Below are 24,849 nucleotides of genomic sequence, written 5' to 3'. Positions count from 1 at the left end.
TGTCTCTCTCTCCCAGGGGGGCACCCTGGGGAGGGAAGGCAGGAGCTGCGCAGCTGGTTATCAGGGTCTGTAGGGATGCCAGGCAATTCTAGAGGGGTCTGGGAGGAGGCCAGACCCTTCTACAGACATCTCTGAGGAAGCCCAGCCTCACTATAAGGGCCCAGGAGAAGGCTAGGCTCCTCCCCAGGGGCCTGGGAGGAGGGCAAAGTCTTCTGCACCGCTTGGAAGATAACCAGGCAAGGGAAGATGCTGAAGATAAAAACCCATTTCAGTGCTCATGGGCACACAGAGTTGCTTCCCAGTAGCTCCATGTCTGGACACTCTGCTTCCAGGCCAGGGTTTGCTTGGCTTTAGGTCTATTCAAACAGTTGGTGTATTCAGGACCAGCACCTCTGTTTTGGGATTACTTCTGTGCAACTAGTGAATGTGCAAGCCAAGTTTCAGCCTCACCGGGGACTTCAGCATCCAGAAAAGCCTAACACCATTTATTGTGCTCAGTCAGCTGAAAAATCCCAATAAAGAAACCATGCAATGTATTGTAGAGTAGATACTTTTCCAGGGGAAACAGCCCTACACGGTCTGTAGTTCATGGCTAATCACAAGTACTTGTCCTCATGCCAGCCTTCCTCGGGGTGTTCTCTCCCACAGCTGTCTTGGTACTGAGCAAGTACTGAAATAAAGGCTGAGCAAGGTTATGCTGTTATACGCTTCCTTCCAGGAGAGGCAATTCACACCACCCGAACATCCCAGGGTGCTTTGAAGGTGTACCAGCCCCAGCCCCGACAGAAAGTGAATGTGACAACCTTTAAAAAAAGCACATCCAGCACACAAGTCTCAAAACTTATTTTTAAAATACGTATTTAAAGAACTAAGACTACAGCAGGCTCCTTCAGAAGAATATTTGTACATTTGGTCTTTCAGAAATAAAATAGGACAACTGATTCCTTGACATAGGCACTTTGCACAGTTCATTATAATGCAGCAGGACAGATGTTAATGCTCACTGTGATCTTCTCCGCACAAAGAAATTCAGTAAAAGCCCCGGGAACCGGTGGGCTTAGGCACACACTGAAGTCATACAGATTCAACTTGAAGAACATTACACAACTAGCAACTCCTGTTACTCCAAAGTTAGTCACCTGGGACCAGGTTTAGACAGCGAAACTGTGCCCTGGTCTCCATGTCCTATGTCCCTGTGTCCAGTGTCATAAGGCACTGAGGAGCTGTTAAGCAACACTGCACGCAGGGATTTCAGAGAGACCAACAGCCCTGAGGCATGTGAGCTTCCGAATCAAGGCCATAATCGTATATACACTAACAAGAAGGGCATGAATTTTGAGGAGACTGGTCAGAAAAGGAGTTGCATGGCTCCAGCCCAACATTAGTAACTAAGTTTGTTTATAGTGTTGCATGGTCAGAACAAATCCAAAGTTTTGGGATTCCCAGAAGTTAATCAAATGGGGTTCTCCAGGGCCTACCAGGGACAAGCTATACCATGAACCTAAAAAACTGGAAGCCCCTCATTGGAGAGGTGGTTGGCGGAGCTGACCGACTTCCCTCCTATCCTCGACAACGCTGTAAGGTGCAGCACGTCCCAGCATGTTTGTGGCAGCACAGCCTCTCGCTAGGTAGCTGCGCTGTGGACTGCTGCACCAGGCAAGATCCAAATCAGCTCCCAGTATCGGCGCTTGAGCCTGGAGCACATCTACAGCTAAGCCAGACAGATGGTGTAACCATTGGTGCTCCTCTAAGTAAGCTCCCTGGGAGACAAAATTAAAACCTAAATTACAAGTTTCATTACCATTAATGAAAGACTTTAGAAACAGGCAAAAGTGTAACCTGAGATCTGAGTGGGATACATGTGGCCTGAACACAAGCCAGCATGCCCAAAGCATCGCGCACCGCTCCCCGCGGCACATGGGACTTCTTAGTTATCTGGAGAGTGGCAGGCTCCAGCCTCTCCCAGATGGCTGCACTTTAGAAGAACTTCAAAAATTTCTTCTGACACAGATCACCCCTGTGTCTGGGTCGATTGCTTATATTCCCCCAAGTGTCAAGATGGGATATCCATCCAAGGAGTCTGCTGATCAAAGGCACAGATTTTAATAGGCACTTTCTGAATGTACAAATAATCATCAGAGTCCCCAAATACTTTCTTAAAATGGAGATGCGCTTCAGCTCTGTGTGGCTGGGAATAACTGGAAACAACACCGCTGCCACGCTGGCCAGACCAACAGTGTCTTCTTCCTAGAGAACCTACAGAACAGGATCAACAGCGTCTAAACCACAGCTCCAGCTCAGACAAGCGATGGGAGGGCTGACATGATCATCACTCCCAGTCAGTCACTTCAAAATGTCATCCCTTAACCAGTGGCCTTTCTTTCTCCACTGTCCCTCCTCAGTGTAGCTGCATCTCATACTACATCCTTTCTTCATCAAGTGTGAGTACTTACTGTGGCTATTAGTGATGTATCAAGCTGTAGCCGTCAACTGTGGCGTAATCGGGCTCACCTGAAACACAAAGCACAAAAAAATTAGGTCTGCTCATGAGAAGTGCTCATTACAAGACTTTACACAAGACAGAAACACCACGCGCTGGCCACCCATGTTAAAGGGACGGGAGGCAAGGGTGAATGAGACTCAAAGAGATGACTTGATTTGCCAAAGAGCCAAAGCAGGACCTCATTTTACCAAGCCCTGCTGCAGTATCCCATCACTGGAGAGGCACTGGGAATGATATAGCTCATGCTGCTGAAGCAGAGAATGGCAAACTGCAAAGACTGGTGGGATCCCACGCTTAGACATCCTTCAGCTTCAAAAATGCCTACAACGCAGGGCTTTAATCAGAACTTCTCCTGGGTGACACCTTGCCTCCAAAGTCAGCGCCCACCTTCCCAGCATCTTTCAGCGGGGACCAGAATTACAGCAGGAGCTTCACCTAAAGCAATCCCTTCAGAGAGCTAAAGCTCATGACCTGACGGGGAAGAGCAAGAGCAGAGAGATCCTCTGTGGGACCAGAAGCCCCATAAAGCAAGTAACTCACCTGGAGCGCTGGCCGGGGTGGGTAGAGGTCCCCTCCTGCACAGAAGAAAACACAGAGCTGAGGATCTGCATGGCCATGGGACTCCCATTGCCCTGGCTCTACGCTCCTAAGATGCCCACCAAGAGCTGGCAGGAGGGCAAGAGGTTTGGCCAGCCTGGGCTTTATGGAGACCCGGTACCAAGGCATGTCATGGTGGGTTCACCACCAATAGCCAGCTTGGCAAACACAGGAATTGAAGCTGATACAGTGGGTGAGAGGAAAAAGTAGCCAAAAAGCGCTAAGTTGGGGAAACATTCACAAGTGAGCCTCAGGGCATGACTTTTTAGATGCCTTTGCCCAGAGTGAGACATCAGGAAGCCATAATTGCACATGACTCCTCTCCCAGCGCAACAGCCAAAGCGGCACACTCATCTTTAGCAATAGTCTTTAATAGCCCTGAATCCTCATCTGCTCGCCGGCAGAAGCATCTTTCACCCTGTCCTCCCTGCCCAGCTTCTGTCCTGGGGGAGTCAATTCAGCTTTGCTGTTCCTCCCTCTACCCACGCACACTTTTAACTGATTCATCTCTCCTCAGATAGACAGACCACATGGAGAATCATGCAAGAAAGCCCTCCTGGTATCAAAGGCTGCTGTAGAAGGGAGTTCAGATAGTTCCCAGAGACAGTAAGACATGAAAATCACTATTCCACAGGCTGCCTTGCTTTTCTGCTGTCTGAGCACCACAGCCCCTCACCTCCATGCAAAGGACTTCTGGAATAGGCTTGGTACAAGAAAAAATGAGCAAACCCTCACCTCAAGCACTGTCACAATAAGATTCCCTGCCATGAGAAGGGAGAAATGACCCCAAAAGGGGGAGCAAAAACCTCTGACTGGGCTTGAGGGGGTCCTTGAACAGCTTATAGTAGGCAGCACACTGGCATAATTCCTGCTGTGAAAAGTGATGGACTACATAGCGTGGGAAATATTTTCCTCTAATACTCACAGGTCAAGCCTCCAATAGACTGAAAGTAACAAAATACGCTTTTTTTGGCAGGAGAGCATAATTTGCAATAGCAATTGCTATTGTACATGTTATACGCCTTACCTTGATATAGGTACAGGAACCGGACTTCTCACAGGAGTTGCATTTCTCTGTGTATTATAGTAGTTTTCATAAACAACAGGAGCTAGGAAGAGTTAACAGTAGTAAAGTACAGACCTTTTATAAGCATAAACTACTTGTCAACGCCAACAGTCAGCTGCTAAGTCTTTCCTCTCTCTGGGAAAGTGCCTGATCTTCAGGGGCTGGTGATAAGTGGCAGAGACTAGTGCTGCATGCCAGTTAATGAAAGGAGGAATGTTGCAAAATCAATGGGTTTGCATCCAAAATGATGCTGATCAGAGCAGCAGCTCTATGAGGAGTACAAGGAAGTCAGCACTACTTTGTGAGATTGTACTGAGCTCTTACCTGGGGCCAAACTTCCAGTTTTGCGTAAATTTACAAAAAAATCAATATCCTTCTCAATGCTGCACAGTTCTAAACTCTTGCGGATTTCCTCATATTTCTGCCAAAGGGAAAGAAAAAGCATTTCTATACATCAGGTCAAAAACCAAGAGGGTTTTTTCCAATGATTTATCACACATGGGGTGAAAGTCCAATGTTCACCAAGGACACAAGCTTCAATGGCCAGGGAATCATAGACTCATTGAATGGTTTAGGTTGGAAGGGACTTTTAAAGGTCATCTAGTCCAACCCCCCGCCACGAGCAGGGACATCTTCCACTAGATCAGGTTGCTCAGAGCCCCGACCAACCTGACCTGGAATGTTCCCAGGGATGGGGCATCCACCACCTCTTTGGGCAACCTCTTCCAGTGTTTCACCACCCTCAAAAAATGTGGGAATCACAGAGGGAACCTCATCTGCAAGAGCTCTGGCCAAAACTTTCTGCCTGCACACTCATGTTGGTGTCTGGTGGCCCATCAAAGGCCACAGCCCAACTCAGACATAACACAGCTCAGTGCACAGGAAAGCAAATCGGGCTCTGCTTTCCAAACAGAAAAATGAAGGTATGGAGAAACCTTCATGTGACGTACCTCATCATTCTGGACACAGTCCTGGGAGAGCTGGTTGACATGAAGCCAGAGGGCGTTGCGGAAGTAGTTGATCCGCTCGCACTCCTGAGTCTCAAAGAACTGAAACGACACAGACAAAACGGCCCTAACATCTTTAAAACGAGAGCAAATCTCTTTTATCCTGATCGTTTCTCATCCCCAAGTGCCACCTCAAAGACGACTATCCTCAGCGAGGAGCAGGTGGTTTTGGTCTTCTGCAGGAAACGTGGAAACTACGAGTCCTCCAGCTCATCCAGAGGAGAAATCATCCCTCTATGCAACCAGGTATTTCAAAGATGAGTGTTAAGCTCTGGAAGGTCTGCAGGACTGATGTGGAAGGGGTCACTCGGCACACCGCTACCTCTGGGGAGACCAAGCCAGCTTCCTAAAGGCAGTGCATGTTCCCTAGGTACCCCACGGTCCTGCGGTCCCAGCTCACTTCCCTCCCACAGGTACAGAGCAATAAAAAAGCACTGGGGATGTATGAAAGAAGAGGTGCATTGACTGGTTGGTCTTCTCCCTCTTTCCTGCCCAGCCCTTTTCCAAGCAAGTTTAAACCCAAGTAATTTGAAATCTGCTGTCTGGTGTACCTCAATTTCACGTGCCTTTACACATTTCCATGAAAGATAACCTTTCATCCCAAGTGTAAGTATACACTAGTTATCAGTTATGACCTTTGCAACACACCGAGGGGAAAACCTCCAAGTGATCCATCTGTGGAAGTGAAACTACTGCTTCCCACACCCCACCATCAGAGAGGTTTTTGGAGACCCCAGACCTCAAAAGCACACCAGCACTGAGACACCAACGCACACCACACAAAACAGACAGCAAATTCCATTTTAAAAGGAAAAAGTAAAATAGAGCCCTGAGGAGAGATAGCTTGGGAAGGGATTGGCACGACTGGGCATGGGAAGACCTTTTGCAAGCTTGCAGCAGACCTGGGATAAAACCTGCATCTCTGTAGTCCCTGTCCATCCCTTGGTCACAGATCACAGGCCAGCAGCAAAGCAGCTGCACTGTCCTCTCGCCACCAGCTCTGGACTTCCCCAGCAGGTGCTAGAAATCCTTGCTAGACCATTTTGCTATGAGACAGTCTGCTTTAGGCTGAGCTAACCACTCAGAGGGGTTCCCTCACTACCACGCGGTCCGTGAGATACAAGGTGAAGGGCTCCTGGTGCATGGAGATGGCTTCAACCAGCCTGTGTCCCCAGCCTGCCACCAGCCTCTGCTGCAAAGTCATTTAAAGTCTTTCAGAGTTTCAGAGTCTGCTGGGTGCAGCTATAGCACATATTGGCCTTGAGTCGCCGGGCGTGCAGAGGTGACCATGACCGTGACTGTTCAAGATGATGGCCACACCAAACGTGCAGGAAGGTAATGGGCAAGAATGTCACTACTTAATGCACTGACTCTGTCAATTTTAAAAGGCGTTGGAAGAAAAAAAATTAAAAAAAGAGTAGAAACCTCGAACTAGTGGGACATTGAATCCAGAAGCCAAGCATGAGACACACGCAGGGTTGGCTGCAACACCTGCCAGAGGAATACAGAGAAGGCAAACCTGCACCGTCCCTGATCACCACAGCAAGGGGACAGACATCCAGAGGACCACACTGCCACATGAAGGCCTTTTAGGGCATTTACCTCGCAAGCTTTGATGTGTTCTTTCTGCCATTCTTCCCGGATCTTCTCCAGTGTGGTAACGCTCTGCTGGTAACTCCTGTCTGTGAGAGAAATCACACTGTCATCTGATTAACATTAATTAAAAAACCCCTTCACTAGAAGGTAATATGTGAAACCTGAAAAGGCTGGGATGGCTGGGAGAAAGGAGCAGTAATGCTTGAGCTTGGCTATGGGTGGGCACAGCAAGGGGACGCAGATTTGGGCAGCAAGGCGGAGGGTTGTGCCATGGGAGCAGCCTTGGTGGGGCCATGCAGGCTTCTCCAGGGCAGGAACCCACCTCCGGTATCTTGGGCACGTGTTTTTGAGGATCTGTGCCTGACCCAAGAGCTGGAGCTCACCTGAGGGCCATGCCCCACGAAACGCTCCCCTCGCCCTCCAAACGCCACCATTTCCACACTCACCAGAGTCCTCCAGAGCCGATTTTGTCTGAGCCAGCTTCAGGAACAGCTGCCAAAAATGGGAGAGAAAAGAATGGTAGAGGAGAGCCCTGGCGCATCAACAACGGCACTGCAGCCCAACCAGGGAACATCACCAGCCCTCCCGTCTCACCCCAAAGCTGGGAAAAGAGGCATGGGGCAGGAAAGCTGCGAGAAGAGACACCCCTTTCTGCCCCTGCCCCACGGCCACCCCTCTCTCCGTACCTTCTCCTGCTGCTTCTGTGTCACCAGGTTTGCGTTGCGATGCACAGCCTGTTCCGCCTCGTCCTTATCTCTGCAGCGCTGCTCGTAGAGCCGCTTGGCCTAGGAGAGCCACCGAACAGGGCAGGAGCGTGTCAGCGAGCAACGAGATACAAAATACAGCTCACGCGGGAGGCTTTTGGGGAAAGCACAGACTACGAGTGAGGAGGCAGAGATGCAGGCTGCGGAGCAGGGGACAGCACGCAAGGTCCCGGGTACCCAACTGCTTGGGCAAAACCGACCTCACAAGACAAGCTCCTCTTCACTCAAGATGAAAAGCTCATGGCAATCGAGTCCATGACGTCTAAATCACTCATATCCAACCCTGCAAGGCTACTGCCAGCCACATCCCTCGCATACCCTTCAGTTTTGCTGAGCACGCCCTGCACACCACTCACGCAGACACAGCGTAGGGACTTGGAGCAGAGGAGGAAGACCTTCGCGTTTATGTCTGCCCCAGCGCCACGTGTGTGCATGTTAGCAGCATTAACCCATACGGCAAGAAACAGCAGCACGTTTGCTTTACCTCCATGGTCTTCTTGTACTGCAAATTCCTATTTTTGTGAATCGCCTCCATTATCAGCTCTATCTGTGAAAACAACAGACCCAGAGTCAGCATGTCACTGACCATCAACACTCCAGGATGAACTACATGGTTTAGGAAAGGAAAAGGCACGGACCAGATTGAGATGGGTTTATGGACCTTCTTCTACCCAAAGCATGTTCACAAAACCCATCCGAGACATTCATCTTTCTATGCTTCTATCTAAGCCTTCACTTGTGTATGCAAAGGAGCTCTACAAATGAAATCCTACCAATACATACTACTCTATCGTCTCCATAGTGTCTGGCAAAATTGAGAAGCCCACTGCCCTCTGCTAGGTTCAAACCAGCCCCTGGTTCTAGCAGTTTTCCCTCATTTTCCAGACAAAGGAATCTCAAGCCAAAAGAAGTTAAAAGGCTTACCAAATTTAGCAGACTGCATGGAGATCATACAGCACTATATTGGGGCTGGTTCTGTTTAATATCTTTATCAATGCTCTGGATGAGAGGATCGAAGGTACCCTCAGTAAGTTTGCAGACAACACCAGGTTGGGTGGGAGCGTGGATCTGCTGGAGGGTAGGGAGGCTCTGCAGAGGGATCTGGACAGGCTGGATCGATGGGCTGAGGCCAATCGTATGAAGTTCAACAAGGCTCAGTGCCAGGTCCTGAACTTGGGTCACAACAACCCCATGCAGCGCTACAGGCTTGGGGAAGAGTGGCTGGAAAGCTGCCTGGTGGAAAAGGACCTGGGGGTGCTGGTCGACAGCCGGCTGAATATGAGCCAGCAGTGTGCCCAGGTGGCCAAGAAGGGCAACAGCATCCTGGCTTGTGTCAGAAATGGTGTGGCCAGCAGGACTAGGGAAGGGATCGTCCCCCCGTACTCAGCACTGGTGAGGCTGCACCTCAAATCCTGTCTTCATTTTTGGGTCCCTCACTATGGGAAAGACACTGAGGTGCTGGAGCGTGTCCAGAGAAGGGCAACGAAGCTGGTGAAGGGTCTGGAGCACAAGTCCTGTGAGGAGCGGCTGAGGGAACTGGGGTTGTTTAGCCTGGAGAAAAGGCGGCTGAGGGGAGACCTCATTGCCCTCTACAACTACCTGAAAGGAGGTTGGAGCGAGGTGGGGGTCGGTCTCTGCTCCCAAGTAAGAAGTGATAGGATGAGAGGAAACGGCCTCAAGTTGTGCCAGAGGAGGTTTAGATGGGATATTAGGAAAAATTTCTTCACTTGGACCAGGCTGCCCAGGGAAGTGGTGGAGTCACCATCCCTGGAGGTATTTAAAAGACGTGTAGATGTGGTGCTTAGGGACGTGGTTTAGTGGTGAACTTGGCAGTGCTAGGTTTACGGTTGGACTTGATGATCTTAAAGGTCTTTTCCAACCTAAACGATTCTATGATTCTCTATATATATACTTTAAAAACATTCCTGGCTGAGGCTGGAATCCCTGGAGCTGACCCCCTCCTATCACTGACCCCAAAAAGCACCCAAAGGAGAAGACGCAGCAGCAAGAAGAAGGAAGTCAGAGGTTGCCGCAGGGTTCACCGACACGGTTGCGACACGTAGGAAGGAGCTCAGGACTTCCCGGCAGCAGCAGGCACCAGGGGCACAGAGGGGCATGGTGGGACACACCGCCCGGAGCAGCCCATCGCCAGGGCAGGATTGACACCCTGCGGTGAAGAAGCATGCTCCCGCGGTGCCTGACCTTTTTCCGATGCAGTTTTTGCTTTTCCCTGAAGTCCTCCATTTTCTTTGCTTCCTCCCGAAGGATTTGCGCCAGCTGGATGTGACCTTGTCCCACATTGTCTACTTCTGCAAAGAAAAAAATTTAAAAATATATATATATATTGCTAAAAAGACTCTGTTGCTCAAGTCAGCTGTTGTAGCTGACATCAAACAGACCCCAGATCATACATCCCCTTGCAGAAACATATAAAAGCAGCGGCACTTTTGAAGCAGCCTCCAAGCAGCGCTTGCCTATGTAAGGATCAGTCCTGCTGGGGCCTGCCCTTCAGTTTAGGAAAACTCATATCAAGAGAGGTTGTTCAAACAAGCACAGTCACATCTCCCCCTCACCCAGATGAATTCAGGCACATTTCAACACATCGCAGCCTGAAGGAGCTGTCTGAAGGAAGCATCGCCCCAGGCTAGCACGCAACCAACTTGGGGCACAGAAAAATTAACGCTAAAAAAATCTCAGGCTCATCTTGCTGAAGGTGAGCGGCCACACCATGAACCACCACACCAGCAAGCTCATCTAGGGAGCTAAGCCAAACCGTAGCTCACGATTCAACCCCCAGAGCTGTTTCAAACCCACAGCTATTAATAGTCAGGTGCTGCGAGGGCAGAACCTCGTTAGGGAGGTCCACCAAGGGACGGGACAGCAGATGAACGTGGCTTGGGGCAGAGGGTGGACTCAGCACAGGGTAGCAGTGTTAGGCCTCCAGGTACGGGTGCTGGCTACCTGTACCCTGGCAGGCTGTGACATATGGCAATGAAGGGACAATGTAAGGTGGCCAAAGCGTCATCTTTTAGATGCTCCAATCAGAATCATAGAATCGTTTAGGTTGGAAAAGACCTTTAAGGTCATCCAGTCCAACCATTAACCTAGCACTGCCAAGTCCACCACTAAACCATGTCCCTAAGCACCACATCTACACATCTTTTAGATACCTCCAGGGATGGTGACTCCACCAATTCTCCAGGCAGCCTGGTCCAATGCTTGACAACCCTTTCGGTGAAGAAATCTTTCCTAATATCCCATCTAAACCTCCCCTGGCGCAACTTGAGGCCATTTACTATTGTCCTATTGCTTGTTATTTGTGAGAAGAGACCAACTCCAACCTCCTTTCAGGTAGTTGTAGAGGGCAATGAGGTCTCCCCTCAGCCTCCTTTTCTCCAGACTAAACAACCCCAGTTCCCTCAGCTGCTCCTCATAAGACTTGTGCTCCAGACCCTTCACCAGCTTCGTTGCCCATCTCTGGACACGCTCCAGCACCTCAATGTCTGTCTTGTAGTGAGGGACCCAAAACTGAACACAGAATTTGAGGTGCGAATTACTGCATATGCGTGTGAAGAGGGCAAGGCGAGCAAGTCCAACAAACTCCAGATGAGCTTCCCATGCATAGCTTCTGATGTACAACACGAGCACGACCTCTAAGCTGCAGCCCACCCCAAAAGCCCAAGAGATCCCCAAAAGGACACCCTGTGGGTCCACTCTCCCACCCATGCCCTGGAGCACTTGGCCCCAAGCCCCGCTGGGATAAGCTGGGCCAGGAAGACAGCCTGTGCCTGACTACAGCATTGCACAGGTTTAGAGAGAGGTTCCTCTGCTATTTTCTTCCCAAGCAGTTGCCTGCAGGCTTTGGTGTTGCCAAGTGTCCTGACAAACACGAAGAATTACTTACGTTGCTTGAAAACATCCAGGGATCTCTTCAGCGTGCTGAAAAACACAGGCAGATCTTTAAAAAGAGTGGGAAAGCACCGCCAGGCACAGGCATCAGCAGAGCACCCTTCCCAAACCAGGTAGCAAGTCCCTCAATGCCAGCCAAAGCAGCTCGAAGCAGGTTTATTTACCCTCTTTACACCTCCAGCTTTTTCCCTCTCAGCAAGTATAACACAGCTCACTTGGTCTGAGGTCTACTTTTCATCTTCCTGAACATTGGACGCTATTAAAAATTCTGAGTTTCATAACAAGTATTTCATGCAACCTCCTAAAAGTATCATTTCAGACATATGAACACCTTCTACATGGTGCATTGGCCAGTGGCTGGAAACGTAGGGAACTTTTCTCCCTATTAACATTGTACCATAAAGATTTTGGAAACATTTTATGTGACATCTCAGTATAAAACTGTAAATAAATGATCAGAGAATATCAGACCGGGCATGTATAAAATACAGAAACAAAGAAGGAAGCAGATGGTGTCAAGTGTTACTGGGAAAATGGAGACCCACTCACAGAGCCAACCGCAGCAGCCACAGCAACGCTGCAGGGTGGTAACATGCTGGGCTTTCAAGATTTGTTTGGTTTGAGTCAAGGAAGTACCTGTACTTCCCTCTGGCCAGAAAAACAAGGTCTCATGATCCTCGACCCTCTGCTGAACCACCAACCCACATCTCGCCTGAGCATCTGTGGTGCTTTGGTCAGTCTACAGCTGGTGGGAACTTGGTGGAGTCCAACTCATTTTTTGGTGAAGGCCAACCCAACTATGCACCGTTCATTCACAAGACCAATTTCAGATCATCTTCTGGCAGCATCCCAATCACAGTTCAACACTGTTCTATCTCTCACAGCCTCCTTCCTTCTCCTCCTCCCTCATTGCTCCAAGTAAGGACACCCATAAAAGCAAAACACACGCAGGACTGGGAACTTACTTCAGTTCTGTCTGCCCGCAGGGCTTCTTCTTCGACAAATTAATGAGCTCTTTGCCATATTTTTCTTCTATAATTGCCCTGTTGAGGAGAGAGAGAAATGAGAGGAAGTTCTTATTTCAGAAACTGATATGTGTTTGCAGCAGAGGCCAAAACCCACTCTTAACACCCTCCCTACCTTCTGACCTGCTGCAAACCAACTGTGGACGGTTGGCTGAAGGCAGACTGTTGTTTGCAGTTACCCAACAGCCTTTCTAGTGAAAACGCTTTGTTTTGTTGTGTCTGGGGTCCTGATGCGTTGCCCTCCCCATCTCCCCATGGCCAACGGGTGCAAGGACCACCTCTGCAGGAGATGGAGGACTAAGCAGCCAGTGCAGCTGGTGGCTAAATGCAACCAGGTGAGTCACTCAAGTAGTTTTTAACTCAGTTTCTGATGGGAAAAAGGCTTGTGCAATCACACGTTTTCAGTCCGTCCACACAAAGTACTTTTGAAGGTGCTTTGGCTGATTTAAACCAAATGTGACAGAAGGGAGTCGGCACCTCAAAGACCACTCAGCCACCGTACACGCACCCCAAAGCTCAGCTGGGCTATTTCAGCTTTTCAGGACTTTTTAAAATGAGGCAATAGGTACTCTTTCCTGCCCGTCTGTGGTCCTTAGGGAAAACACCTGAAGAAGAGGCCACATCTTGTAAGGTAACGTAAATAACACCTTTGAGAGATCGTATTGTCCTTCCCTCTTGGAAGAAAGAGGGAGGGGGGAAAGAAAGCTTATGTGTTGCAGCCTAAGAACAACCAGCTCTCTGCAGTTGCTTTGAACTCTGTACAGACAACCAGGGCTGGACTTGCTTGGTCAAATGTAGGGTATCTCCATCTGGGCAAGCCGCCCTAGCTGTCTGCAGTCAGTGGAGAGAAACTAGTACTGCTAGAGGCTTGGATTAGAAGGTCTACTGGGTGAAATAAATAACTTCCTAAAATGCCTGTATCTCTAACACAGATGCAGATGCTGATGTTGTTGATTTTTAGAGTTTGGCAGTTGGGTTCACCCAACTTAACTCTTTAAAAACTTGAAAAGCTTGTAGGGAAATGGAAGAAATAAAGATTATAAATTAATTTTTTTCCTCTGTCTAACAATATTCCCATGAACTTCCTTCTGAGACAAAGCATCAAATCCAACAGGCATGTTCTCCATAGCTGGGACCACGTAACAGCTGTGCTGTACATGGAGAACCGGGCCATGTTCAGAGAGGGGTACCAGTAGCAAGTCCAGGTCCAGGCTCTAATCTCCTCCTGGCTAGACACATCGGTGGGAACCTACACCTCCTTCAACAGCAAAGAGGAACAGGGCACAGGGTGTGGAGGAGGCTTTTGGTACTCTCCCCGTTGTCATGGACGAGTGGGACATGGTTCTCAGGGTTCAGCAGATGGTTCCTCGGGCAGCTGGAAAGCCCAAATTTTCCCGGAACGTGGGATTACAGCCTAGACAGATGTAGGTGTATTACACACTTCTAACTGCAGGTTCTCCCCTTTCTTCCTCCCCATTACATTTGCTCCAGGCTGTTTTGTACCAAGTCTTGTATTCAGAGGTTTGTTTTCTCCAGTTCTCAATACCAAAATGACATTAATTCAGGGTTGTTCTGCAGCACTATTCATATTTAGCCATTGATAACCAGGTGAACCATAAAGTCAAAATACATGGCCAGACCATCTCAGTTGTGCCTTTTTAGCCACAGAACCTATACTTAGGTCATATCCTCCAATTAAGAAATGCACTATCTAATGCTACTACTTCTTTTTAACATAAAATCTGTGGGCTGTCCATAATGTACAAAGATAAATTCAGTACAAAGCTGTGCCTCTCCTGTGCCAAGGTCTTCACCTGATCTTCTGCAAGCTGAAGTTCATGGGAGAGCGTGTGGCCTGGGCAGGCCACCAACAGCTGCAAACACATCAGTACAGATGTCTGGCAACAGGTAAAACTGAATTATTAAGCTGCTTCTGATTCCTCTTTCTTTTTACCAGACAGTTCAAAATATGAGCATCAAGCTCTGGGCACCGTCACTGCCTCGCAGCTGAGGATTCCTGGGCATGGACTTCATACCACAGCACCAGCTGTGCAAGGAAAGGAAGGTGTAAGAAAACAAGTTCCTCATCAGTCAAAAATCAAAGGTGTTCTAACATAGCGGACAGCTAAACGTGACACAAACCAAACTGGGAATACAAGGAGCAGAAATAGTGCCACCGCCTCACTTCCCAGGTTCAACCCAACCCGTTTTCAGAGGCAGCTCCATACCTTTCCTTCAGAAAGTCTTCAAACTCCTTGCAGTTCTTCCTGCCGTCATTCAGATGTTGAATGATGCTGTCGTAGCCAACTGTGCTCGTCAGATCTGTACTCTGAAAACAGAAGAACAGCAGTCATATCCTCGTCAGTGCAGTCATTTGCACAAGCAATGGCTCAGCTGGGAGCAAATGGGCAAGTCCGTCTTTATGAAATAAGATTTTTTTTTTTCTTTTAGGAGTGGGAGAGGCTCCAGAATGAGAACAACGGTGGCAGTCTGGGACAAGGCACTTCCATAAATTTCAGAAAACAGAAGAGCTCAGTCTTACCATATCCTATTTGCTCCCCCCTGACCTAAGTACAGCTGGCCCCACAGCACATGGCATCTCCTCCTAGGAGCTTAGCTGTCAGCTCTAACTTAATGAAATCAAACGCCATAAACCCTCCAAGTCTCTAGATACAGCCCATCTTACTACTGTTCTTCCCAGTTTCTGCAGACATGGAGATGCATCTTGGTTAGGGTTGACTTGCACTATTCGGGGCATCACCCTCACATCTGGTTGTAGGAGCCTACATCTGGGCTGGAGGTGAATTTATCAGACCTTTCTGCACAGGATGGCTGAGCTGTGGGCTTTTCTCGCTGCCCTCACCGTAAGGTATGGAGGCACCCAACGACTGCTGCTGCAACAGCCTTCTCTTTGGCCTTGCAAAAAGCAACACTGTCCCACACATCAATTCAAAACACCACTGTAAAGATCATTTCCCTAAGTGCCAGGTCGTCCCCCACCACTGCTGTATGCTCTTCAACACATCACACAGGGCTAGCTTCTTCACAAAACATCACAGCCATGGAGAGGTCCTGCCTCCACCACCCACGGGGCCAAGTCCCATCTTCCAACCCAGGGCTCTCAGCCCCACAGTGCACTCACAATTCCCATAGAATTCTGAAAGATCAGTGCTTTCCTTCAAATTACTTCTTAAAAACATATATTGTACTGATGCTTATTAAAAAAAAAACAACAAAAAAGAAAGATACAGGCAGCAATGATGTAGGTGGGCTAGGATGAAGGTTGACTAACTCTCCCCCATTCTTTCCTCATACCCATGCCTGGAATCACCTTACGACAAAAAATGGGGTTTTGCCCTATGACTGTTGAAGATTTACCACCCTGGAGACCACTTAAGAGCAGGGCTGCTAAGTGCTACGATAATACAAAGAGGTGCTCTGACCATGACCTCTCCTTCTCTGGAAGAAGCCTGAAGCGGATGGAGGCAGCTGAGCAGAAGGTGCTACTTGTCGTCTTCTGCAAAGAGGACAAGTCGGTGTTGTACGGAACAGCACATACGGGAGCAAAAAATACAGGGAAAGAGGCTGCAGAAAGGAAGCAATGGTAGGAGCAGTTACGAAACTCAGGGAAAGGAAGGAAAAGCCACAAAGAGTTATTAAGAAGCTTGAAGAGGAATAACGGCAGAACGGAGAGATTCAGGAAATGGTTGGAAGCCAGGGTGAGAGTACACCAAGAACTGGCGTGAAAGCGTGGGCAGCAGAAGGGTGGATTTCTTGGGAGTTCGTACCTGGTGCAAGAAATGAGGAGAAACAGGGCTGCTATTTGTGATAAATGAAGGGTTTAATTATGTGGATTTCCCCTAAGGAGTCAAGGACTTGAATGTCAGTGGCCAGAAAGCAAGAAGTAAAGCGGAGACCTGGTGGAGTGGGACCTGCAGGAAATCCACGGTTATCCCAGATCAGCTTTTCTCCGTCCGTGGCAAGCACGGGAAGAGAGAACCGTGGAGCAGGACCTAAGCAGAAACCAAAACAGCTTCTGTTTCTTTACAAAGGACAAACGTTTCTCCAAAACAGGCTTATTACTGATAAACCCACAACCAGTTCTCAGTTTGTGTCGCGTCTTTGCTAATCGGGTCTGTGAAAAAGGAAACACGCTTGCACTGAAGTCAGTCTTTGTGGCAGTTGCAAAACACAAGAACATCCTAACTTGACTTCCTATCCCCGGTTTCAAAGGAAATAAAATGGAAGCAGAGAACAACTCTCGGTCGCTGCAAGCCCATGCAGGACGGAGCGATCAGACCCACATTGCTGCGTGTCAGGGGGCACCCGAAGGCTCCTGCACCCCACTCTGCTGCCTGGGACACTCGGGATCACTGCGCCAGGCAGAAAAATTGGGAGCATCCATCAAAAATGTGCAGTAAGCTCTTTATTTTGTCACTCTTCCTCCTCCAGTAGAAGGATTTAACTCCAGCATGTATATATATCCTAAGCGCCCAAGGCTGGACCAGACCTCACAGTGCAAGGTGTTATATGAAACATGAGAGGTAACAGAGACGGTGGAGATTTCCAAAAAGAGCTGCTTCCAGGCAAGAGGAGCTCCTGGTCCAGAAGGAGCCGGGTAGGGTTGTATGCTGTGAAACCAGCCTTCGCAGCACCCTTCTGGGCAGATGTTGGCACGGGAAGAATAAAAAGGACCAGCACGAGTGCCCGTGGGATGTCCCAAAGGCAGGAAGAGGAAAGGCAACACGGCAAGCCCAGAGCCATGGGCGCAGAGGACAAGATGTAAAGACATAATAAACTAAGCCAAAGACGGGTCTGGAGGATGGGGAGTTGCGCCAAGCCTTCCCCAACCAGAAGGATGTAGGAGGACGAGCATCTCTCCTCCCACCCTGCAGCGTGTGGCTGTCCTGGTCCTCCCCACTGGGCAGAGCTCTGACCCCATGTGCTATTTAGAGGACAACCCATGGAAACTACAACCAGATGACTTCAAGGTGACAAAGCAGCAGCTGATGTTTCCCAAGCCCGTGGGCTCAGCAGGACGTGCCCCCCCCCCCCCCTTCCCAATCTACTGCCTGGGATTGCACCATCCTCCCAATGGACTCGATGAGGAGAAGGAATTTGTGTGTTGCTTGTCATATTTTGGGGTTTGTTTGCACTTTTAGCCAAAAGAGAGGCTAAAATGCTCTGGTGGGGATCTGAAGTGACCTTGTGTGAGTCACAGCTAAAAGGCAAGCTGCTGAGCTTGACGTTTCCATCTTCTACCCCACTTTACATGGAAAACCCCCTCCAGACACACACTTTACAAAGCCCATGACATGGGAAAATCATAGATTTGTTTAGGTTGGAAAAGACCTTTAAGATCATCCAGTCCAACTGTTAACCTAGCACTGCCAAGTCCACCACTAAACCACGTCCCTAAGCGCCACATCTACACGTCTTTTAAATACCTCCAGGGATGGGGACTCAACAACTTCCCTGGGCAGCCTGGTCCAATGCTTGATAACCCTTTCGGTGAAGACATTTTTCAAACGAAGACATTTTTCAAACAACCCCAGTTCCCTCAGCCACTCCTCATAGGACTTGTGCTCCAGACCCTTCACCAGCTTCGTTGCCCTTCTCTGGACACGCTCCAGCACCTCAATGTCTGTCTTGTAGTGAGGGACCCAAAACCGAACACAGCATTTGAGGTGCAGCCTCACCAGTGCCAAGTACAGGGGAACGATCACTGCTGGCCACACCATGTCTGACACAAGCCAGGATGCCGTTGGCCTTCTTGGCCACCTGGGCACACTGCTGGCTCATATTCAGCCGGCTGTCGAGCAAAACCCCCAGGTCCTTTTCCACCAGGCAGCTTTCCAGCCACTCTTCCCCAAGCCTGTAGCGCTGCATGGGGTTGTTGTGACCCAAGTGCAGGACCCGGCACTTGGCCTTGTTGAACTTCATACAGTTGGCCTTGGCCCATCGATCCAGCCTGTCCAGATCCCTCTGTAGAGCCTTCCTACCCACAGGCAACCTGTCCCAACCTTCCCAAAAATGAAAGGTTTAGGGCACTGCACTGCTCATGGACCATCACTTGAAAGATCTTTATTTATGCAGAACTCTTAGTATCTCTCCTCAGCTTTCTCTGCTTACGGAAACACAGCAGAAGCTGGGTGACTATTTTTGTAGTCAGAAACACCATGCAGTAATAACTAGCTGTGGTATTCTTGCTCGCAGTCAGTACCGCCTCAGAATCACTCATGGTCCTGCAGAGGTTGCTGAGACCAAGAAAAACATTTGCGCTGGTGCCTGCAGGGAGCAGGGTGAGGAGAGCAGGAGATGCTGCAAGGGGCTGCCGCTCCTCCCCATCCCATAACCAGGTGGGTACAACAGGACAAACAAAACTCACCGCAGGGAGGAAAAGGACTCGCTGCAAGTTCACCTCACCCACCTGAGAACAGCATCCTGTGAAAAGCAGCTTTCCGATTAATATCTTGCCATTTGAAGCTTCCTTCCCCTACGCCAACACGCCTACCCTGCTCATCCCAGAGACGCAGAAAGCAACGGACCGTCCCACCTCGATGCAATTCCTTCTTCCCCCAAACCCCGCTTTGTTCCTTTCGAACGACGACCCGAGGATTTCATAACGCTGCCGATGAACTCCACCGCCCCAGTTTAGAGAAGAGTCCCCGTTCAGAGAAGAGCAAGGAGGGCTAAGGGGAAGTGAAATGGCCCAGCCAGCATCATATCATGAGTCAGCAGCCAGGGAACAAACCCAGGAGCCCAGGGCTGGCAGCTCCCTGCCCCATCGCCTGACAGCGGGGACGCAGAAAAAAAAAGGAGTTTATCCCCGGCCAACCACACGAGGCTAGAAAAAAAATCCATGGCAATGAAGAAGAAATACAGCCAGTCGCAGCACTGACAAAATATCACCCGTAACCCACGGTAGAGGGGCCAGCGGGGAGGAATCGACGGTTCCTTTGCAAACATTGGTGTGTTCCTTTGCTCTGCAGCCAAGGGCAAAGCATTTCTTTCCCCCCACGCTTTGTTTGTGCCATTGCAAAAAGAGACGTAATAGCTCTTTCCTATGCGCTGAGGGGTAAATTGGTGTTTTCAGATACTTTGCCGCATGCTTTGTTAGAAAATTAAATATGCCAGTGCAGCTTTTGCTGCAGATGACTCGCCTGAGCCGTGGAGTGTTTTAGCAGCATTGCTTTTGCTTGGCACGACAAAGAAGTATTTGAGAGGGCCTAAAAGACTTAGATACCTAAGTCTGATTTTCAAAAATTGCTTAACCAGAGCAACCTCAGTGAGAGTCAGCAGGTCTCAGTCTTCAGCATTATTTGCTTATTTTTTTAATATTTTGCCAAATGCTTCTTTTTAATGCACCCTGCGATACACTGCAGAGAGCAGAGCATTGGTTTTGTCTCATTACAAGCAAAATGACCGAAAATCCACTCTCTGAGTTGCAAGCTGTTAGCCAATAGACCAGACTTAAAGCGTAGCATTATCATCACTTCTATTTTTTCCCACATAGTTTTACAGAACCAAAGTGCTCTGATGAGACCCAAACCTTTGCTGTTGGGTTACCCGAAATACTCTGCAAGAACAGGCTTGGGGAGAACCAGACGCATACCAAGAAAACGATTAAAGTGAAAGAAGAGACCTCGTATAGTGAAAGAAGAACAGCAGGTTGCAAAAAAATGAAAACCCCACACTTGCTCAACTCATAGCAATTGCTCCAGGCAGGGCAAGAGGAAACAACCATGATCTTTGGTGTATTTTAAGTTTTGCACAGCTCTTTTGCAGGCTGCTGCAGCCTGCAGGAGGGAACGTCACATGAGAGCTGGGGGCAACGCACGTGCAGCTTCAAGCATCTCCGGACTTTGGCCTCTGCGTGAGCAGGAGCTGTGGTAGGATGCAGAACAGCAAACCCCTTTCTTTAAGGAAATTTATCATCTCGTTCTAAGACCTAAGAGCATGAGCAAACTCCAACGCCGAGAGCAAGGTCGCGGCATGCTTTCTCGACACGGTGCGTCGCAAGCTTCACGCCATGAACTTCGGCAGGGACCGGGTTCCAATGCAAGAACAGACAGACATACGCGCCCCACCGAAAAAAACCAGAATTACCAGGGTTTAAAGCTAAATCAGTCCCCAGATGAGGCTTGAGGCACAGCCCTGCCGCCCCGGCAGAGCAAGGTGGGGGCTGCAGCTTAGCCCCACAAAGAAATTTGGCGGTCGCCGTTCACGACGAGCCGCGTTTCAAAGCTGGAAGATGCGATACCAAAAACGGCTCAGCTTTTAGGAGGTTTGGTTATTTTTCGGTCTTCGTCCCATCAATTGGAGCATCCCTCCCCTGGATCAGATGGAAATCTCCCCTTTCCTATCAGGCTGTCGTGACCACTGCAAAATCACTTGCTTTGGCAGAGTTCTCATTCCCGTTTTGACTCAAGCAAAATAATTTAAGAGGAAAAATTGCAGGAGGAAGTTTGCGCTCTCTCACAGCACTTAACAGCAAACCGCAGCCGGACGAGCAGCCCTCCGCGCTTCGTCTAAATTTGTGGTTTTCTGCCCATCTCTCGTTCTCCCCCTCCCTCCCCAGCCCTCGCAGCTGATACACAGTCACTCCGACGTGGCATGGAGATGGCTTGGGGCAGCACTTGCCTTTTCCATCTACCAAACGACCACAGCATGACCACAGCACGGCCTCGATCTCTCCACTGAGTCACATCCATCACGCTCCCATCCAACCTCCGCCCCAGCTGCCTGCCCCAGGCACGTCGGTCGGGGGGGAACAGAAGCGCTTTCGGCTTCGGAAAGGAAAAAGCCAAGCAAAATCCTTGGCAACAACAGTAGTTTTGGACTCAGAAAGAGGATTATTCAGTAAATAGACGTGTTTGCTAATAAAAGGGACCGGGCAGGCATGAGTGCCTTATGCAATGTCCCAGCTCCTCCTTGCCTTTGGGGCTTGGGGCAGCTCCTGCCCCTGTATTTTCTCCCACCGAGCACCCTGCTCCAGGATCCTCCTTCAAAAATGAAGGAGAGGAACAAACCGGGCAGTGCTAGCCAAAGCCAGCCCGGCAGCAAGGACCAATTTTTCAACCCAACACACAACTGAAGCATGACAAACCGTATCACATTATTCCCCCCCCAGCCTGGAGGATGCTGCCACCACCGCCGCCACCCTCCCATCCCTCCCCTGCGGCACATTTGCAAAGCAAAGGAAACACGGGGGAAATTTCTCGGGCAACAAATAGCTGAGAAACAGCTGCCACATGCAAAGCTGACTTTATTTTCCAAGCCAGGTTCGACACCTATGTGGGATTTACATATTTGACGGTGCTGTGCCAGATAATACGCTAATGATGCTGGGCGAGCCCGGTGCTCCGCACTTACCCTTCTCATTCCACAACACACGGGAGCCCCAAACCCAGCGCCCGCTCCTCCCACGGCCCACGCACCTTTCCCCTATCCTGCAAAATGGAAGCTGCTTCCTAGGAATCACCCGGGAAAACCTGAGTGCTGTTCACAGACGGGATTTTCAGCCCCAAAAACCAAACTTGTCATTTATTTCCTGGTTGCCGTTACCTGGAACACCAAGAGGAACTGGGCAGCCACAGCATCCGTGCTCTGCAGCAGATAAGCGGCTCTTCAGCACTTCTCCATTCCCAAAAGCACAGACTCAAAACAATAAATTGTGGCTTTCCCTGAACCGTGGCTTTTCCTCCACAGCTCGGCAGCTAGCAGCAGCACGCCGAGGGACTCGCTCCTAGTCCGGGATTAGCTCCCCATCAAAGGATCCTTTTTGCCCAGGGTGTCTCCGAGTAGTTCACCGGTGGCCAATTCTAACATAATAAAATATAATCAAGCCCTCAGCCCGGCACCGATTTCCTCCAGCACGGCAGTGGCAGCTCACTGGGGCGTTATTTTGGCAGCACGGGGACACGTTGCAAAGCCACAGCTCTCGGGACACGCGTGGACGGACACCGCTTTGCCGGCGGGATGCTCGGAACCTTCAGCAAAAGCACCCCAGGACCACGAAGACGGCTTTGGAGCCAATTTTGACCAAAAAGGGGTGACGCCCCCCACCCCAGCTGTGAGCCCCCCGGCTCCATCTGGCTCCTGTCCCCGCTTCTCCCCCTCCCCAGTTCACCGTGCCCCCGCTCACCCAAAAGTGATCCCTGAACTTCGTCTCCCGCATGTTGCTGCCGCCGAGCTCCACGGCCAAACTCCACGGCCGACTCTGCCGCCGCTCCGGGCCCCGCCTGGCCCCACCCCACGGGGTGCGGTGTCCCCACCCCGCGTCCCATCCCTTCCTCCCCACCGAAAACACCCCGTTACATCCACCCCACTCGCTTGGTGGAGCTTGGCTGCGCCCTCCTGGGTTCTCCAGGGGTTTTTTTATGGGGGGAGAGCGGGGTGGGCTGCTGCAAGAGGGGACCTCATCTCCACCGCAGATGGATGAGAGCAGTGGGGACACAAGGAACCATGGGGAGAAACCCACTAGTGACGGGTCAAATCCCACCGACCCACACGGTTTCACGAAAGAACGCGGAGCGGAGGGTGAGTGTCGTAGCTTTCGCCGTCTGGTTCAGCCAGAGGTTGGTGGAGTATTTTGGGAAGGTTTTACCATACCTGTGCTGTTCTTGTCCTTAATTAGGGGCCGCTGCCCGAGACAAGGCAGTGGGTGAGCGACCTCTGAGCGGTTCTTAAAAAAGGAGGAAAGCACATGAGAGAGGACACTGCGTGGCGGAAAGCCTGAATCATACCTGCTGCCCTCACCCTGCTGCCTCTGCTCTAACACAGGGACAGCTAAAACAGTCCAGGAAGGTAAAAAAAAGGCATTTTCCATTTAACTAATTAAGCAACCTGAGGGCACTGCCCCTCAGCAAACATTTCTGAGGTTTTATACTGAAGAAACCAGGTTTGCACAGACTTTTCTTTCAGTGTTCATGGCTGCCCCGGCAGCAGAGGTATTGTCACATCTGTGTTTCAGGTCTGAAAGGTTTCAGTCAAAGCTTTGAAGAGGTTTTACCAACCTCATCTGAACATCTAACTAGCTGAGGTAGAATCTGCCCAGCTGCAAACGCACAAAAAACTCCAAAGTGGGAATTCTGGAATAAATTTCCGTGTTTTCCTCATCTGATCTGACTGTACTGGAAGGGCACACCTTAGGACAAGCAGATAAGCCCGAGTGGGGTTGAGACCCAAAGCCTGCAGGACAGAGCAGCATGGATCCAGGCACAGCAGCTCAGGGCAGCGTGCCCTCGTTAACGGTCATCATCAGCACATCAGCTTTGGCATCACCCGCAGAGAGTGCGGGTGTTACCGCAGCACTGACAGTTACCCATCACAGGATGCTGCGCTGAAAAGGGGTGTTTCTGGGATCTTTCTGTGATTTCTGAATCAGCTCTTCAAGAGAAGAGGGCACAAACCCTCAACGCAAATCCACACTGCCACAACCCGCTCGCTATTTCTCAGCTTTCCAGAACCACCCTGTGGCCAGGGCAGCCCACAGCACCTCTCGGGACTTGCGACCGACTCTTGAAAACCAGCCCCACCATCATTCTGTCTGACTGGACAGGAGATATTTACCACCCAGTGCTTTAATGATGAGGAAATCACCACCTTCCTAAGTCACAGCAGCAACAGGAGAGAAATCAGAACTTTGAAGTATTTATCTTGTTACCAGAAACAAATACGTATTTATCTCCGTGCAATTTTGGACCAAGACACCCCTGAACTTGCTGCTTCCTATCTACAGCAGCATTCAAGCAAAACATGGCACACCAATTTACTGGGGTTCAGTCACTGTGCAAGAACAGAGTCGCAAGCTGCAAGAGCTGTGCTGGAAGGCACAAGCGATGCAGGGTAGCCAGAGCAAAAAGGCTCCACAGCAGTATTCCTTCAGGCCTGTGAAGCCTCCCAGGCACCGGTGCTAGAGCTGTGTGTCAAAGAAATGAGATTGTGAAAGACAAAAGGCATTCCACAGGAAGCCCTCCTCCAGGAGCACAGCATTATTCTGCCATACCAGCAATTCCCAGAAAGAAGTCTGACACTCCCAGACTAAAAGCGTTTATTTTTTCCTGTGCGGCAGAAGCCAGAGCTCACACTCTCAAAGCACCCAAGCTATTAATAGAGAAGCTTGTTAACCTGGAACTGTGTGAAGGGCATAGATGAAATGTTTCCAGCTGCTTGTAACACAGCAGGTTTGAACTCAGAGGCGGGGTACTGCTGTGAAGGCAGCAGGCTGGGAACAGAGCAAACAGCCTCAGCAGAAATCCTGATCACAGGTAACCATGGTGCAGAGGCTCACCGAGGATTAAGGACCAAGTTCCAGTGTACCAGGTGAAGTTGAATACACCACACAAAGCAGAACTGCTTTAAACTTAACTTTCCCACA

At 49.9% G+C, this 24,849-nt stretch overlaps 1 protein-coding gene across 2 annotated transcripts; it reads right to left on the bottom strand.

Moving 5' to 3' along the window:
- Window positions 1-841: 841 nt before the first annotated feature.
- PSTPIP2 (proline-serine-threonine phosphatase interacting protein 2) lies at window positions 842-22,896 on the bottom strand. Of its 2 annotated transcripts, XM_069775032.1 has the most exons (15): window positions 22,615-22,885; window positions 14,696-14,796; window positions 12,408-12,485; window positions 11,438-11,472; window positions 9,736-9,842; window positions 8,018-8,080; window positions 7,456-7,554; window positions 7,216-7,261; window positions 6,776-6,855; window positions 5,117-5,215; window positions 4,491-4,587; window positions 4,128-4,209; window positions 3,044-3,078; window positions 2,454-2,511; window positions 842-2,256 (listed from the first exon to the last, which is right to left on the bottom strand). In XM_069775032.1, exons 1-14 carry the CDS (start codon window positions 22,645-22,647, stop codon window positions 2,462-2,464), a joined length of 1,005 nt encoding a protein of 334 aa, XP_069631133.1. In that variant the 5' UTR covers window positions 22,648-22,885; the 3' UTR covers window positions 842-2,256; window positions 2,454-2,461. The 2 variants fall into 2 exon arrangements, with proteins under 2 accessions (XP_069631133.1, XP_069631132.1); XM_069775031.1 differs by lacking the exons at window positions 842-2,256; window positions 2,454-2,511 and having other exon boundaries at window positions 2,539-3,078; window positions 22,615-22,896.
- Between the last annotated feature and the right edge of the window lie 1,953 nt (window positions 22,897-24,849).

Source organism: Haliaeetus albicilla, chromosome W (assembly GCF_947461875.1).
Source record: "Haliaeetus albicilla chromosome W, bHalAlb1.1, whole genome shotgun sequence".
NCBI classification, from domain to species: Eukaryota; Metazoa; Chordata; class Aves; order Accipitriformes; family Accipitridae; genus Haliaeetus; species Haliaeetus albicilla.
Note: the sequence above shows the minus strand (reverse complement) of the source record. Positions and strands in the feature narration are given on the sequence as shown.

What these genes read in the sequence shown, in the direction of transcription:
- PSTPIP2 (XM_069775031.1), bottom strand. Translation starts at nt 22,647, where the DNA reads ATGCGGGAGACGAAGTTCAGGGATCACTTTTGG. An exon ending in CACAGAAGCAGCAGGAGAAG is followed by an intron (nt 7,262 to 7,455) that starts GTACGGAGAGAG and finishes CATTTTTGGCAG; the next exon opens with CTGTTCCTGAAGCTGGCTCA. An exon ending in AACACATCAAAGCTTGCGAG is followed by an intron (nt 5,216 to 6,775) that starts GTAAATGCCCTA and finishes GTGTCGTTTCAG; the next exon opens with TTCTTTGAGACTCAGGAGTG.